Source organism: Aulonocara sp. 'chitande type north' Nkhata Bay, linkage group LG7, assembly GCF_057382095.1.
Source record: "Aulonocara sp. 'chitande type north' Nkhata Bay isolate Kocher_YH1m ecotype deep benthic linkage group LG7, A_spYH_male_GT1.1, whole genome shotgun sequence".
In the NCBI taxonomy this organism is placed as follows: Eukaryota; Metazoa; Chordata; class Actinopteri; order Cichliformes; family Cichlidae; genus Aulonocara; species Aulonocara sp. 'chitande type north' Nkhata Bay.
The window spans coordinates 17,377,066-17,394,702 of NC_141350.1; the positions used below are offsets into that span (position 1 = coordinate 17,377,066).

The 17,637-nt window shown below is 39.8% G+C and overlaps 1 protein-coding gene across 1 annotated transcript; it reads right to left on the reverse strand.

The window, feature by feature from the left end:
- Positions 1-4,890: 4,890 nt before the first annotated feature.
- On the reverse strand, positions 4,891-13,297 carry LOC147324935 (neuroepithelial cell-transforming gene 1 protein-like). Its single transcript, XM_086299123.1, has 12 exons — positions 12,969-13,297; positions 11,392-11,458; positions 10,486-10,545; positions 9,688-9,795; positions 9,443-9,607; positions 9,290-9,352; positions 9,115-9,211; positions 8,940-9,016; positions 7,382-7,639; positions 7,119-7,289; positions 6,841-7,027; positions 4,891-5,819 (listed from the first exon to the last, which is right to left on the reverse strand). Exons 1-12 carry the CDS (start codon positions 13,130-13,132, stop codon positions 5,485-5,487), a joined length of 1,752 nt encoding a protein of 583 aa, XP_086155249.1. The 5' UTR covers positions 13,133-13,297; the 3' UTR covers positions 4,891-5,484.
- Between the last annotated feature and the right edge of the window lie 4,340 nt (positions 13,298-17,637).

A 17,637-nucleotide genomic window follows, 5' to 3' on the forward strand; every position in this document is an offset into this window, starting at 1 on the left:
GTTGGTCTTCCATGGTCTCTTGTGTTCTGGGGGCCTCTGGATGTCTGGAGTTTTGATCTCCTCCATACCTGCTTCATACCCTGGAGGACGGGGCTGTGGCTCCCCACACTCCCTAGCAGATCGTTACATGGAGAAACCTTTGGAATGCAAGCATGCTGATCCACACAGGTATGCACACAGGTGTACACACGGGTGTTCACAGACGCGGACTACAGCTTTCTTGGCTGCTGCCTCAAAGCACATTGTGCGCTGTCTATCTTGCGTGCTGCACAATATCGTTTATTATTTAGTATCTACTGATATCTACTGCTAGCTAGTTTATTGTGATGGTGCCGTTTTTTTTATTATGTTGCTCTTTGTTGTTTGCTTTCTCTTCTGTTTTTTTTCTCCATACAGGTGACCCAGGTGTTTTGTTTTTTTTTTGTTTTTTTCCTTTCTTCCCCCCCTTCTCACTGTCTCTTCTCCCCTTTGGTTTTCTTTCTCTCCCTCTCTTTCTTTCATTCTTTCTCCCTGTCCTATCCCCCAGTCATGTCTGTCCCGTTTGTAGGAACTGAAAATAAAATAAATTCATAATTATAATAAAGGTCAATCAAATGGACCAATATGGCAAGGCCATGATGATCCACTTGGTAAAATAAATCCGCTTGGCATCTTTCTTGGCCTTAAGACAACAATTCTGATGGCTAAAGATCCAAACGGGACACAAAAAAAAAAGAAAAAAAAAAAAGACTCACTCTCATTTCATCAGTCCATAAAACCTTTAGAAAAACCAGTCTTGAGATATTTCTTGGCCCAGTCTTGACGTTTCAGCTTGTGTGTCTTGTTCAGTGGTGGTCGTCTTTCAGCCCTTCTTACCTTGGCCATGTCTCTGAGTATTGCACACCTTGTGCTTTTGGGCACTCCAGTGATGTTGCAGCTCTGAAATATGGCCAAACTGGTGGCAAGTGGCATCTTGGCAGCTGCACGCTTGACTTTTCTCAGTTCATGGGCAGTTATTTTGCGCCTTGGTTTTTCCACACGCTTCTTGCGACCCTGTTGACTATTTTGAATGAAACGCTTGATTGTTTGATGATCACGCTTCAGGCGCTTTGCAATTTTGAGACTGCTGCATCCCTCTGCAAGATATCTCACCATTTTTGACTTTTCCGAGCCTGTCAAGTCCTTCTTTTGACCCATTTTGCCAAAGGAAAGGATGTTGCCTAATAATTATGCACACCTGATATAGGGTGTTGATGTCATTAGACCACACCCCTTCTCATTACAGAGATGCACATCACCTAATATGCTTAATTGGTAGTAGGCTTTCGAGGCTATACAGCTTGGAGTAAGACAACATGCACGAAGAGGATGATGTGGACAAAATACTCATTTGCCTAATAATTCTGCACTCCCTGTATATAGATTGCATCTTTCAGTCACATAGCAGACTCAAGTACATCATTGGTATCTTAACATGGAAACTTTTTGAAAGACAAATATTTTCTTAATGGCAGTTTATTGGTTTATGTGCAAAACTGTTTAAAATGGGCTCAACCAAAACACGTCCTTTCAAAATGGCACAACTGCAGATAAACAACGTGTAGGTGGTTGGACAGCAATCATTCGAATAGCACCCTATCCCTTTAAGTCAGTCAGACTCTAGGGTGGGACAAAAAGTGAATGATTAAATGTGACCATAAAGCACAAAGGAAAAGTCCTCTCTGCAGCTCTGATAACATGGTTTTTATTCTGGTGAAGACTAGAAAAGCAGCCTGAAATGAACCTGAAACCTACACCTACGCTCAGACAATAAAAGCATTCATTATGCCTGACTTGCACTAAAGCATGACTGAACATGAGCTTGTGTTACAGAGCAGCATGGGTAACAAGTACAAAGCAGCTAATATTCACTGTAAAATCCTTCCTTTTTTTTTTTTTTTTTTTTTTTTTAACCAACTGTTTTTACAGCAAAGATTAGTACAAATACAAAGTATGTTGTCTGTGGACTGAGCCAAAAACTCAGCTGGTGTAGTCACAACTTGCTTGGTGGAAAGTTTGGTCGTCAGTGATAAACAAATATATATTACTAACAACAAAGATGACATGTGAACGTTCATCTGGAGGATGTAAAAACCAGAATGTGGAAAAACTAGAACAACTGCCGTGAGATGGAGAGATGTTAGCAACCAAACATGCAAACAGTGAGCAGGAAGTGAAAAGAAAAACCAAAACGTTAACTGTAACCTCAGTGCATCTGGAGACAGCTCAGTTAGGGCCAAAGTGTCAATGCGAATTAATGTCCTTACCCACAGTTTGAGTATTTTAAGCTCGCCGTGACACCACAGCTTCTTCCTGGCTGGACGTGCCTTGTTTTTGTAAGTTTACTCTCTAACTTAAGAGAGTACAGTAACCTGCAAAATTGGTTTCTTTCTGCTCAACAATACCAGCATGTTCTTCACTCTGGAGATGGTCAACACACGCCAACAACTGCATGATGGTGATGACGTTTAGTGAGCTGTCACGGTCTTCTGAATCCAGAACTGATAGTTCCAAAGTTAAGCGACAGGATTAGAAGAAACGTTTTTGTGAACCCTTTAGAATCAGCTGCATTTCTACTCTGATTATTAATAAATGTGGTCTGAGCTTCATACAAGACACATTAATAGATGTGTTTGGGTTTTTTTTATTTTTTTTTATTTTATCACACTGAATAATAAGAATAAGAGTCTGGGTTTGAAAGTGCATATGAATGAATTTGTGACCAAAAGATGAATTGGTTGGAACCTTGCCTCAAGCACAACTTTCACAGGACCTCAGAAGAACCATTTTAGAGGTTCATAAAGCTCAGAAAAGACTACAAAAGCAATTCTAGAGCCCAGTCCAGGATGTCCATCAGTCTGCATTAAGACACAATGTCTCATTCATAAGGTGTTACTGCTCTCCCTGGGAACTAACATCTTGCAAAGATTATACCAACAAAAAGACACGTAGTCCTGAAAAAGGTGATGAAGCAGCCAAAGTGACAGGAGAACATTGCAATAGCAAAAAATACCAAATAATAATCAGGTAATAGAACGAAAATAAGAAAACATAAACCAAAACGGTGCCGCCTAAGATCAAAGGCTAACTGGATGATCTGGAAAGCATCAGGTATTCTTTGAACATATGTACGTTATACTTACTGGGAAGCATGGCAGAGGAACCATCAGGGTTTGAGCTTATTTGCTTTCCTGATGCATGAATGCACTGAAACTGGGGGGAACAATGAATGGTGACTATAAGGGCAGCAATACCTGACATAAAACCGGCGGAGCACACAAATGAATGGACAGCAGAAGGGTTGCAAAAGAAGAAATTCATGTTTTGGAACGAACAAACCAGAGTCGTGACCTCAACCCAATTTGTAATGTTGTAGCGCGATCAGAAGAGGGCTTGTGAATCTCGTCATAAACTGAAACTGATGCATTTTTATTTTTTTTTTAGGAGGAGGAAATGTGCAAGTTATAAACGGTTGCAGGAAACATCCCCTGTTCTCGCTGTACAGTTTTTTCCAACCTGGACTGTTAATGTTCAATCTGTGTGCTTAAAGATTTGAACAAACATTTGAGTGTTAGTTCAGTCAGACCGGTTTTTCTTAATTGCGACTTAATAAAGATTAATACAATGACCCCCTAAAGCTGTGGATATCCTTTTACCTTCAGCAGACAGTTAACAGTGAGTCATTATTTAATGAAAGGTTTAGTCCTGAGCATTCAAAACTTTTTCCACTTCCCCAAGCCGGCCATTTTATCTTACCCAAACCTCAGCAGCTGTGTTCAAGGGGAAGCAGGTGTTTGCCGTGTAGGCTTGTGTTATCAGGGCAACGGTCAAGTCAAATAAAAGGAGGCGTGACAGCTTATCCTTAAGCTTTGCGCAGACTCCTGCTTTCATAACTCTCCCAGAAAGAGTACATGACGCTCAACATTGGTAGTTGTAAGCATCTTTGAGGAAGAGGGTTTCGGTTAGGCTGTGGTGAAGCATCTCATGCTGGTGACACATTATCAGCTATAAATACTACTGATCAAAAGCTGTATAAGAGGCCCCCCAAGGGTTTTAGTGGAAGTAAAATGTGTGCAGATAAAGCTGCTGTGTGGCCGTCTAATCGAATTGAAACAAAACATCCATCAACAGAAATTCCAATGATCCTTCGAGCATATAAAAATGAAAAAGAACTTAAGAAAGTCTTTCAGGTTCCTGTTTTTAAAATAGTGAGTGAAGAATCGGTTTAACGAGATAGAGGAAGTTGGCAATGCGATGAGCTGTTCTCTGACTCTTTATGACAATATATTTGAAATACGCTTTGTACTGACGCTTGTTTCCCTGAATGCTATGAATACATCTAAGTTTTGCAGTGATGCTCTTTTCGATGACTGTTTAATACTGAATATTGACGTACACCTTATCTAGAGTCACACTGTGTCAGTTGTATGTTTTACAGTGAAAACAAACGCAACAACAGATATTGAGGTAAAATTTTCATACATGTAAATCAGGCTTTGCAGGTGTGTAAAGACGTCATTTTCAATTTTGGATTTGGCCTGAAGAGCTACGATGGGCATTTCACAGCAATTAAAACAAAACAAAAGTCAAACTTGCCTCTGAACTCAAAAGGATTTATCCATAACCTGTCTTTTTTTACATTTCGCCTTTTCCAGTTTGATATATTTGAACAAAAACACATGAACAAACGTGCTAAGAGTCGTTTTTTGAACACTAATTGGAAAGAAACCAGTGTCTAGTTTTTTTAAGCTTCTGTTTGCTTTAAAAGTGTTGCAACACTGTTGAACTGCCCCGTTAACAATAAAGGGAAGTGACTGAGAACTCAAAGTACAATCAAGAGGATCTTAGTAACCTGCAATAAAAAGTCTCAAACTCAGTTTTACTAAATGTTTTATTTTTTTCCTTTTTGATTAACAAATTTCCTCTGAATATGTGATGAATTCTTGATGTCCCTCCTTCCCCCTTAAAAACAATTCTTTATACATCTGTGGTCAGTGCTCTCACACGTGTTCTGCTCCCTATCTTGACACTGATCTGAAACACTTTGAGCCTTGTTTCCTTGGTAGACAGTTTCTTGGTCCCTTATCTTGGCACAGATGACACTTAAAACGGACAGCTTCACACTTGTTGCTCGTGCTATAGACACACAGTCACATCCTGATCATAGCACAAGACAGAGACGGTTTAAAAAAAACAAAAAAAAAAACAGCCTTAACCAAAAACCAAAGCTGAAAAAGTTTTCAAAGCAACAAGACAGAAAACTCTGCTTTACAGCTGCTGTAAACACATATGCAAATAGCACGCTTTTTTTTTTTTGTAAACTAATTACACATTTTTAAGGGCTACAGTTGGATTAACATTTGGACGGTGATGATTGGAGAAGCCTTTTCAGTGCAGATGGATAAAAAAAAAATGTGACTAAACAGGACACACGTCAAATACATGTAAGAGGAACCCTCTAAATAGCTACACTCCAGTTTCCTTCCTCTTCAGTGATCCCTGTAACTTCTGGTCCAGTCTGGTTTTGGAGAGCGTCTGAGGCCTCAGTTTGGGGCCAGAGACAGGAGGAGGACAGTTCTCATTTTCCTCTTCGTCACAGACTGTGGTTGAGGACACAGAGGAGTGGCTTTTTGCTGGGATGGTTTCCCCCCGCTGAACTCTAGCTGGAGCCCCCTGCTGTTGGGACATGGCGGTTCGGAGGCAGTTGAGCCACTGCTGCTTGTGGTAGACGTCACTCACATGCAGTGTGTGGGTCTGGCCGTGAGAAGGATCCAGAGAGCTCACGCGGAAAACATTCTTAGCTAGAGAAGAAGAGAATAAAAGTGGCAGTCAGAAAAATAATACTGATGCTTTGAAGCTACAGGATTCTGGAAAATCCTTTTTAATGACACTCAAAAAAGAAAAAAAAAATTCTTCGCCAGTTCATTCAGCATTATAAACACCAGTCCTATAAGAATCCATAATCTCCCACCTCACCCAACCTCCTCTGCATGTTTCTTCTAAAGAGTAAGTCAACACAATGGTACAGACAACTTGTGAGCAAATACAAAAAGGGCCGCCAGTCGTGGCAAGCCAAGTGTGAATTATAACATGACTCAGCAGGTTCACTCTGGTGTGCAGTGTGCTTTAACCCCGTAAAGCCCAAACTATTAAATATTACCAGAGAACTCGAGTGTTTATTGAACTTACAGACCAGTTAATTTATTTTGTTAAATAAATATTAATTAACATCACTAATAATTATGAAAAAGAATATCAATTAAAAATAAAGAACGCCCATCAATGGATGTTTTTGGAGTATGTTGTGTGGTTTAACATATCAGTCCAAAATTTCCCATCAAAAACTGGTAAAATGGATAAAACCTGACGTAAGGATGAACATGTGTAATTAGGTCATATCAGGTTAGTGTGACTGTGTATTGCTGCTCTTGGCTTCACCATTTTAGCGAAAAGCATACTTTGGAAGTGGACCACTACTAAGCCCCCCCTTCTTCTAGCAGGAGAATATGACTGAGGTTTGTAAATGAAAGTTGGCGAGAGAAGAAGCAAGACGCAGCTACTGACTGGATTCATGCATCCATGCATGCTGAATATTTGTGGAGTTACAACTAAGACATTTTCAGTTATAAAGGTATTAGTTTTACTATAAAAGATGCATTTCTAATAATTTAGTCTACAAAAATTAAGCACAGAAAAAGAAAGCGTCCAAAGTGACATCTTATAATTGTTTTGTCTAACTGATGGTCTAAAACCCCAAAACTCCTCATGTTTACACTGATATGAACTCCCGTCTATTATTGAAGCCATCAGAAGTCAACCCACCTTTCTCTCCATTGGTGAAAGCCCCTCTGAAGGACCCGCCCATGCGGATCTCTCCATCCTGCAGGTCCTCCATGGCCAAGTCTCGAACAGGGATGGGCTGTCGATACACCTGGAAGCAGCTCCTCTCGTTGCGTGTCACCGGCCGAGTCAGAACGAGCAGCTCAGAGAAGAGGAACACGTGCAGCCTCTGAAGCAGCACAGTAACAGAGCGTGAAACTTCAAAACGACACGAACGGCGTGCAGCTACTGTAACAGCGAGAAGAAGCATCCATTCTTACCGAGCCGCTCTTGTTCCTCAGCTCGCCGTGACACAGAAGTGTCTTACACTTATCTATGAGGGGGTCCCGCTGCTTATCGTCCAGAAACTCCAGTTTGTCAATGTAATACTGGCACTCAGACTCCCCCTTTCTCACGTTGATATCGGACAGGATCTCCTGGATTATAGTGATCTGGATAATAAAAAGTTATCATAAAATGATGGTGTATTTTATTTGCAACAAACATGCAAATTGCCAGATTATGTGGCACGCAGGTAACGTACTGCTGTCTCCAGACTGGTCACGTCTGGGTGATCGGGAGGAGTGTGTCTGAGGATCTCTCGCAGCAGCAGCGGGTATTTTACCAGACGTGAACGAGGGATGTCAAGGAAGCTCCAGAGGTCCAACTTCCTGCTGAAGGGTGACTCCAAACAGCGCTGCAGGAAATCCTGCACCCGCCTGTCCTGCTTTTTCTGGTCCAGCAGGGCTTTGGCGGCAAGCTGGTTGCTGCAGTAGTTTTTGTAGGCATTCAGACGGGGCAGCTGAGAGAAAAACAGTCGGAGGCAAAACATTTACACGGTGCACTTTTCATGTCGTTAAAAAAAAAAAAGAAAAGAAAGAAAATATCCAAAGGCTGCTTGTCGGATTAGTTTTTTAAAAGGATTTTCAGTTTCCTCAAAAGCATCTTAAATATGAATATTAGCTGATGGCAGGCTGTGAAGTTTCAGTCAGCATCATCAGTTCTAAAGTAAACGTGATCTCTACTGCCACCATATGAAGACTATTGTTAAAAAAAAAAAGGTAAAATTAGAGTGAGAGAATAAATTAAATAAGAATCTGCAACCAATTTACTCATGCAACATTAAATATACAAATTATTGTCATGTACAGCCAACTATTAAAAAAAATGATATAATAAGTACCAATTCTAGCAAATAATATTTTAACTTTAGTGAGTTTAGCAAGAATTTTTATAATATAATATTTGTATTAAAATGTCCTAACTTGGCAAAGCCTTATAGGATAAACATCCACTAAATACACTCACTGCTAAATTAATGAGGTACAAATTATGGGCTCTTTTGTAGCACAGATTTAATAAAGTGCTGGAAACACTTATGATAACAATCATACAGTTGCTGCATATTTGTTGGCTACACATCCACAACAATAATCTCCTGGTCAAACGAATCCAATTTGAGCCGATCTGAGCTTTGTGGTGTGACTTGACATGTTTTCCAGCTGGATGGGCATATGGTCATAAAAGGATAGCCATGGTCAGCAACAATACTCAAGTAGGCTGTGGTGTTTAAACAGTGTTCAATTGATACTAAGGCAACCAAAGTGTGCCACAAAAATATTCCAACACCATTATACCACCACCACCAGCCTAAACCGGTGATACAAGGCAGGATGGATCCATGCTTTTATTTTGAAATTGAGACTCGTCAGACCGGTCAACATTTTTCCAATCTTCTGATGTCTAATTTTGGTAAGTCGTGTGAACTGGGATCAGTTTTCTGCTCTTAGCTGACAGGATTGGCACCTAGTGTGGTCTTCTGCTGTTGTAGACCATCTGCTTCAAGGTTTTACTGTAGCTGCAATGAATGGCTAAGTTACTTTTGGCTTCCTATGAGCTCAAAGCAGTCTTGCCCTCTCTTCTGACCTCCAAACTTCTCCAGAGTGGTCACATCTGGGTGATCAATGCAGTGCTTCTGAAAATCGTCTTGACCGTGTCTACTGGGCTAAATGCACTGATTTGATACCAAGTGAGTGGCCGATTAGATATCTGTGTTATCAAGGTGAGTGTATATTCTCAGGATAATGTTACTGTATTCATACCCAGTCTATCACTATCTGCCCGATCTGTGCTACTGTTCCATCAGAGCCAGTTCCCTCCGTCAGCTTCACCAATAACTCTGCAGAATGTTAAAAAAAGAGAGAGAAAAAAAGAGACACATTTGTTAGCGAAAAACAAACAGCTTCCAGTTTTATATCCAAGTTAGCGAGAGCTCACCTTCGTGTAGGGGGATATATGCATCCAAGTCGCCAAAGATGTGAGCCAGCTCCTCCTCTGTCATGATGGAAAGCTTTAGCATCGGATCGTGGTACGCCTAAACACAAAAGCAGCAGTTTGAGTAAAAAAGGAAGCTGAAATTAAGCTTCTATTTTTACTCAAATATTCTACTAACCTTTCGGGCAAGTTGAAGATCTTCGATGAGGTCCTGCTCTCCCCTGTACAGTTCATAAATTGCCTGAGAATAAAACAAATGCCGGAGAGGTTACTTTCTCAGCTCTCAGCACATTTAAGATCCTGCTCCTGACTTAAGGCTGAGCTGCACAACCTCTTGTCTCTTGATCTCTTTTGTTGAGAACGTGCTCTTCTGATGGACGTCCAGCGTCTCCGACCACAGCGTGCTGTTTCTCCGTTTCGTGGGGGTTGGACCTGAAGCTTTGCTGCCAGCTTTGAGGGACATCCCTGGTGACTTGGTATCACGTGATGACATTGACTACAAAAAAACAAAGGCTGTTGTTATTGAAGATGGTACGGGGTAAGTGTTGTTTTTAAGTGTCACAGCACAGCGCTCACCTGGATGGTCTGACCAAAGCGCCGCACTGCTCCATTCTTTGAAGGAGATATCAAGTTGACGAGGGATGAAACTTTGGCAAGTGATCTGACACGCTTGTTACTGGGTTCCTAAAAAAAGAAAAATACAATTATAATAAACTAAAACTGTAGGATTTATTTATAATTGAAGCTATTGGCATTTTTAAATAGCCTCACACACAATTTACTCATATTCCTTTCATCTATCTTCTTAAATGCTCTATTTAGCAACAGCAGTAAAACACCTGGATGACATGAAACTGATCTGCTCTCTTAACAGTTTCAGTTTAGTCTCAGGACTGTTTGCTGTGCAGATGTATTTATGTTGCACTTAGATCTACAGTCTGACTATGTGATCTCCAGTGAAACACACACTGAGAAGTTATATCCATGAACAAAGTGTCTGCTTGGTTAGATCTCTTCTTGTACTTCATACGGTTCTCCTACACATTTGAGGGAGAATTTCAGCTTTCTCAGCTCTTCCTTTCAAATATCCGAGTAGAGGAACTTTGCTCCTGCTTCTACAGCACAGAAACATAGTGTAAATGCTACGGTGATGTGCTGAACTGAACCCTGAATTTATGACAATCACAGCACCAAGAGACGCACTGCTTGTATACTCTTTCACAGTTATTTCCTCAGCCGGTCTGAGGCATAGCAGGATTATCCTCAGCCTGCATGATTCAGGCTGTCTGTGATGACAACCCGAGTCATGCAGAAGGATTAAAGTTTATGGTAGAGATGCATTCAGGTGCAGAAAGGAGGCTTTCCGACTCTCACCTTGAGGTCGAAGCTGGACAGGCTGACGGTATCATCCTCCTTCTCTTTGCGCTTTCTTTTCTGCAGCAACAAAACACAAGATAGCGGTTACTTTTAAAGACCCGATGAGTGTTTAAACAACAGATTTAAAGCAGCATCTCTTATATGAACATAACAACGACAACAGTCCAAAATGTTATCCTGCTACCCATGACCAGATGCAATACGTATATGGGGGTTTCCTGTCTCAGATTGGGACTTTGACGGGAGACTACCCATGGCAGTGTTCTCTGTCGACACACAATGAGTCCATGTTGTGTTATTATTTGGGTGAAAAGTATGCATTTCTCCATTATTTGTGACAGGTGTAAAAATAAGCCGCAGCACAACTTTACTAAAAATTGAACTAGCCTTTTACAGGCTCAAACCTTATGGAGAACTACTAGAACTGATTTCACATTCTTGAATGTTAAAAACACAGTCGTCGTCCCCCCCCCGTGTATATTGGTACAGAACGTCTCCCTTCTCCGTCTGGATGTAACACTCCCTTTTATCTCCTAGAGCATTTACTTCCGAGCATTCAAACCGCGGACAGTACAAAAGTTCAACCCTTTCAGAATCAAAACACTGGAGGGTGGTTGGCTGATCTGGTATCTGTGTAAAATGTGCAGGTGCGGACAAAGCCAGGGGGGCTGACGCACACTGTGTGCTTGATTTTTTTCTTCTTAAATGTTATTACTGTGATGCTCGTGATTTTTAATGCTGGATAAAATCACCAAAAACCTCTCAGGCAAAGGTTTTGGAAAACCATACAAGCCATATAAGACATGGATCAAGAGAGCTGTTCAGTTTACAAAGAGATAATTGTGTGAGGGCTTGATCGCTGTAATAAAACATGATGCCGTTGCATATCAAACATGAACTCACTAGGCTGAAATCCCACGGAGTCCCAGGAGTGAGGAAGGTGAAGGAGCTGCCTCTCTGCAGTGGTGGTCTGTGGGAAATTAAACAAATCATGTTTGGCCTTGCACAATGAAAACACATTTATAGCATGGTCGTTACACAATGGCAGCTTTTCATTTTCTGGTATCTTATCAACATGGTCAGCAACAATATGCGAGGCTTACAGTATAACATGGAAGCATTTTTGTTACCCTTTACGTTGCAGTTATGTTTCAAATATGTGCTCTGGGATGACTGAGGCACAACAAAGCCATTTAAGGAGCTGTGCGGTTCTGTTGTGCTACTTGTCAATTTTGGCGACAAAACAATGAAACTACACAGTTTCTGTCAGGGTCAAGGCCAAGGGGCAGCTGCACCCACTACTGCAAAATCCCACTAACAGTGCTCATGACTCTGAGGAATGAGTAGAACCAGTACTGTAAAAGTTTTGTTGAGAGTCATGAGATCTGATTTACTGACATCATGTTAACCATTGTTAACAGTCACCACTTTCTGGGAAAAAACAGTTGGAGCCAATCACATTTTTTGAAATCCGTATCTGATATTATACGGTTTGCATTTTTTGAAAGTCTGCAAGTACAAATACAGGTGCAGTGCATGGCCATCAAATTAAAGCCACAGTACACTAATCAAAACGAAGCATTATAAAGCAGGGTGATCAAATAACAACAGTGTTTTATAACATAAACATCTATATAGTGTTTATAATGCACATATAATATTAGCCTTAAATGATTTGGGGAATGTTTTTTTTTTAATTAAGCCCAGTTTAATATTTAGAATGTAATGTTATGACCAAAAGATGTAACCTCATGAACTCGTGTGGGCTAACCTTAACCCACATGTATGTTGTTGGAGGGTGTATATGCAGTTGTTTTGGGTCACTTCTGTTTGGTGAGAATAACTCCCACGTAAGGAAAAAGGTCAAAAAATTTGGAGATTCACAGAAAGTGCATGTTGCAAGCCTCAATGAGATGTGCTGTATAAAGCGTAGACTAACTGCAGCTTTTGCAGTCTACCAAATGCACATATTGCAATTTCAACTTGAAAAAATTATTCAACCCTAAATGATACAACAAATAATGTTCTTTTTGCAAACTTTTGCACAGGTCTGATTACAACGTCTCTCCACCTGTAGTATTTTGATGGTAATTTGCAATAAAAGAAACGAACAACCTGTAAACAAAGTTTTGTTCCCTCCCCACAACAAATAAAGATGTATTTTACAGAGGATGACATTATTACAGCCCTAATATAAAGATGATGTCTACTGCACAGGAAACTGTACAAATCCTAAATCACACACACATATGCATGTAAAAATTAAATTAATTATCTCTTTATTAAAACAAGATAAGCAGACATATGTGTATTTTCAGTCGATTGGTTGGCTTCCGAGGTGCACTTGAAAGCACCTTTTGCCAGTTACAATACCAGCCCTGCCCGTCACAGTTGGCCGACCGGGTAATGGATAAAATGTTTGCTGTAGTATACTGTACTATATTGCAAAAGTTCTGTCGAATAAATAATTATGCTATCACCTTTTCGCAGCTACGTGCTTCTTAGAGCTGTTTCTCCGTAAGGTTTGAGGCGAGGGCTCCGCAGCGCTGATCATACTGGTCGTAGACGTCCTCGATGACACCCTGCGAAGTTTGTGTCTTTTGTTTTCCGTCGTGCTTCCGCTAAATTCTTCGTTTTCTTCCATTTCCCGTGGCTATACGTTGTGAGATGAGTTATACCCGAAATTATTTATGACTAAGCGAGGAAGATAGAAAAGCCAAACGTATGAAAACTGGCCCTATACGTACAAAGAAAACAGAAGATCGATGACAACAGAAGACACAGCACGGCGGAAGTTTGAATATGGCGGATTCTTGGAAATGGACCAATCAGGATACGTCTCGGAGCTCCGCTGCTAGACTAGGTGGGAGGAGCCAGTCTGAGCTCGTCCGCGTTTCATAACGAAAGATAATGAAAACCAGCCTATCAGAGTTAGCGGGGTGCACAAAACCTGCAGTATGAATTGACTAGGGACAAGACAACACTGATCCATTCTGATCCATCAAAACTGATTTATGCTTTGTTTGTTTGACTGTCCACTCCGTGCAAGGCAGAAAGCCTACTCACGCAGTCCAAAGACATGCTAATTAGATTAGCTGGTTATTCTAAATTGGCCAAAGGTGAACGCTTGTCTGACTCTCCATGTTAGCTCTGTGATGGACTGGCAAAGTGTCTGGGGTGTGGTCAGCTCAGATAACCTCCAGTGACCCTACACCTTGTATGGAGTCATTTTTGACAAACTTTACACTATCAGAAATGACACTTAGGGAAAATTGAAAACTTGCCACAGAAAACATTACCAGCATTAAGTATTCTCAGAACAGTTTCAGAATGAAAGCAGGGATGTAGTTTTTTATCGTCTTCAGGCAGAACAAATTTGACTGTTAAGTAGAGTTAATCATATTAACATATATTATTACATAGGACTCTCTTTTCTTAATCCACGTTTATGGTGTCAGGACGTCTGTGTTCAAATAAAATCACTAGAATTGACTGAATTTTCAACCACTTTTGAAAATAAATTGAGTTTTGGACACCTGGAAATGGCCCTCGACCCCCGAGTGTATCTCTAGTACAGTGAAAAACAGGAACTTTTCTGTCCTTTCAGTTTTTATCTATTACTTAACTACTTTAGTGTAGTATGAAAGGCAGTGTGTTTCTTTCTTTTAAGTCACGGGTCTTTTGGACTTGTAGATTTGGAATCTAAAACTGGGTACTTGGAAACACTGAAAACATATGCAATTTGTTCCTTTGTTGATAATACTCATAATGTGTGAAGTAAAGAAAATTCTTATTTGGTTTGCTGACTTTACTTTATTTTTCAAAAGATGAGCCACGACATTCACTTTGATTCAGATTAGCGTTTTGACTCGAACTGGCACATACTCATGAATCAGGTGACCATTGTTCTGATCATACTGACACAAGTGATGTGACTCAGCCACATGACTAGAAAAAGAGCATCTCAACTGAAGGATGATCTCTGTTCTTTTTATAGTTCAAGATAAAAACATTAGCTGTGAAGGCAGAATCAAACCATTCAGCGCAATCAAATTTCTGCACTGTTACTAACATAAAGACAGCAACTAAAGTTATTTTCATTATTCATTGACCTAGCAGGTATGCTTCAGATACGATCGTCTCACAAAATAAAGTTCCACAAAAATAGATTTTATTTGCACAGATATATTTTATTTGGATCCAAATACATTTACAAAAGACTTAGTTTTGTTTCATTTTACATTAAAAAAAAGTTTTTAAACTTGAAATACTATTCAGTGATGCTGGTCTCACCTACAAGACAATCCTCTGATGCTATTAAAGTAATACTATCAACAGAAACGTTGGGACATCATGATAGATGATGAATTGGATTTAAACTATAAAAACTCATCTAGCAGCATAACAAACCCTTTTTTATTCAGAATAGTCCAATTGAGGAGTCACTGATTTTGAAGAAGTCACTTAGGTGAGTGACAAAATGCAGTACAGAATGTCCAAAAGGTGAAAAGGCAACTCCAGGCACTCTTCTTCCCACACCATGACTCCACTCCCATGAGAAAACGTGCTCTGCTTCCAGCTCCTGGAAAGACACAAACAGATACACACAATGAAAGGGCAATACACTGAAGCGAGGCCTTTCATGCACATTAGTCTACAGTAAAATAGTGCGCACCAAAAGCGGCCCTCAGCTGAAGCTAGCGACGGCTGGTGTGGCAGCATCCAGTGCGGGAACACTTAGGGACTTACGATCCCTCCGGCAACCCAAAACTTCCATGAGCTCACATAACCACAGGCAGGGAGATGGAAGAAAAGGGAGAGAACACAACCAACATTATAAACAGAAGACAATACAATCAAGAATCTTGGGCCAGAGGACCTGTGAGGATTGTCAGCGCGAGAAAAAAAAACTACACACACAAGCCCTGAATCACCAGACACAGATTGTGAACAAATAGTAAATGTAGCAACATCTGTGTGTGAAACACAACATTTCTAATATGATTAGATCAAATTTGCTCTGTCCTGAAAAAAGAGTGACACATCCAGTTGTATAAAACCTTTTTCTATAGACATTAGCACACACTCCAACAGGTTTTCATCCACTTGAACCCAAAAAGTCATTGCTCAGGACCCCAAACTTTCTAAATGTAATGCTTCCTTTGATAACAACAATGTTTTTCAGTTTCTGAAATGCAATTGCAGAAAACCTGAGCTCTGCTATTTTCATCTGGAATGGCTTATTCTTTGTAGAAAGGTTTTTCTACTCATATATTATCCATCTGATCTGATAAACTTGGATAAAGAATCACAATCTAAGATTACAATATACAGGAGTGATTGTTAGTAAAAGTGGGTTTCTTTACAATGAATGATTTGATCAAAACTATCTGTGAAAAAATGTTACTGATAAACTTCAACAATAAAAGTAAATTTGACATTAAAATCAAGAACTTTTCTGACTGACCCCAAACTTTTGAGCAGTAGTGTGTATTGTATGCATGTATGTAACTGTGTCTGATCAGGATTTTGTCACCAGTTTATAACAAAGAGTGAATTTTTAAAGCGTATTTGTTAACAAATATTGAGTTGAGCTATTCCAACGCTAAAGGTAAACTCTCCCTAACAAGTCCACTTTATTGTGTGTTGATAAATTTTCTCTTATTAGTGGCTCATGGTTGCTTAAAGCCTATGTCTGCACTTGAGCACAGAGGCAGAGCATCATTCATCCTGCCAGCTGCCTATCCTGGTAGCATTTCAAGGACGACCGACTCCAGTTTCTCTGCAGCAGAACAGCTCATGACTGTTTAACAGTCTCTCCCTGTCCTGATACTCTGATACCATCTGCTGTCATCAAAAACCATACAGCTCAAAAGTTTGAGGAGAATCGGAAACGTCTTGTTTTCTAAATACAGTCAAATTTGATTTGATGTTTAGTCGCTCCTAATTATGTCAAGAAATGTAAATGTTTAACAGTAACATTGATCATAAATCATGAATGAGTTTGTATGGAATATCTACACAGGTGCACAGAGGCCCATTTTCAGCAGTAATACCTCCTGTGTTACAGCGGTACATTATCTTATCTAATGTTACTTTCTCATGTGTACAGCCCAACTTCTCAGTCAAAAAACCTTTTTACAAAGATATTAGCACAGATTAAAACAACTACAGTGATGAAAGAAAGAATCAGTTTTGCATCAATAGTGTCTGAATCATCAGATTTTCTCTTCCTAATCTAACTGGACCCATCTGGATGTAGCGTTTCCAATGGGAGAAACGTTTCGTCACTCATCCAAGTGACTTCTTCAGTCACTCAGGCCGAAGAAGTCACTTGGATGACACTGAAAACGCTGCGTCCAGATAAACTCTGTGTATATAGTGTATTATCTTACTTATTTTATATTTGTTTGTATTTATTTGTATTTCTTGTATTTTCCTTCTGCTATCTGTACCTGAGCTGAGGTAACGCAAAATTTCACCGCTGTGGGATCAATAAAGTCTTATCTTATCTTATCTTATCTTATCTTATCTTATCTTATCTTATCTTATCTTATCTTATCTTATCTTATCTTATCTTATCTTATCTTATCTTATCTAACAGAATCAACCTTTTGGGATTTAGTTACCTGGATGATTGAGCATGCACCAATACATAACTGGACCCAGTTTGCACTTTTGTTCAAAGGGAGTTACACACCACAGTGTAAGAAATCTTCAGTTTGTGTTCCAAGTTTCATACATAAAAACCCTTATCCTTCTACAAAATATTATACTCGTTCCAAAAATAGTAAATATAGCCACATCTGTGTGTGAAACACAACATTTCTAATATGATTAGATCAAATTTGCTCTGTCCTGAAAAAAGAGTGACACATCCAGTTGTATAAAACCTTTTTCTATAGACATTAGCACACACTCCAACAGGTTTTCATCCACTTGAACCCAAAAAGTCATTGCTCAGGACCCCAAACTTTCTAAATGTAATGCTTCCTTTGATGACAACAATGTTTTTCAGTTTCTGAAATGCAATTGCAGAAAACCTGAGCTCTGCTATTTTCATCTGGAATGGCTTATTCTTTGTAGAAAGGTTTTTCTACTCATATATTATCCATCTGATCTGATAAACTTGGATAAAGAATCACAATC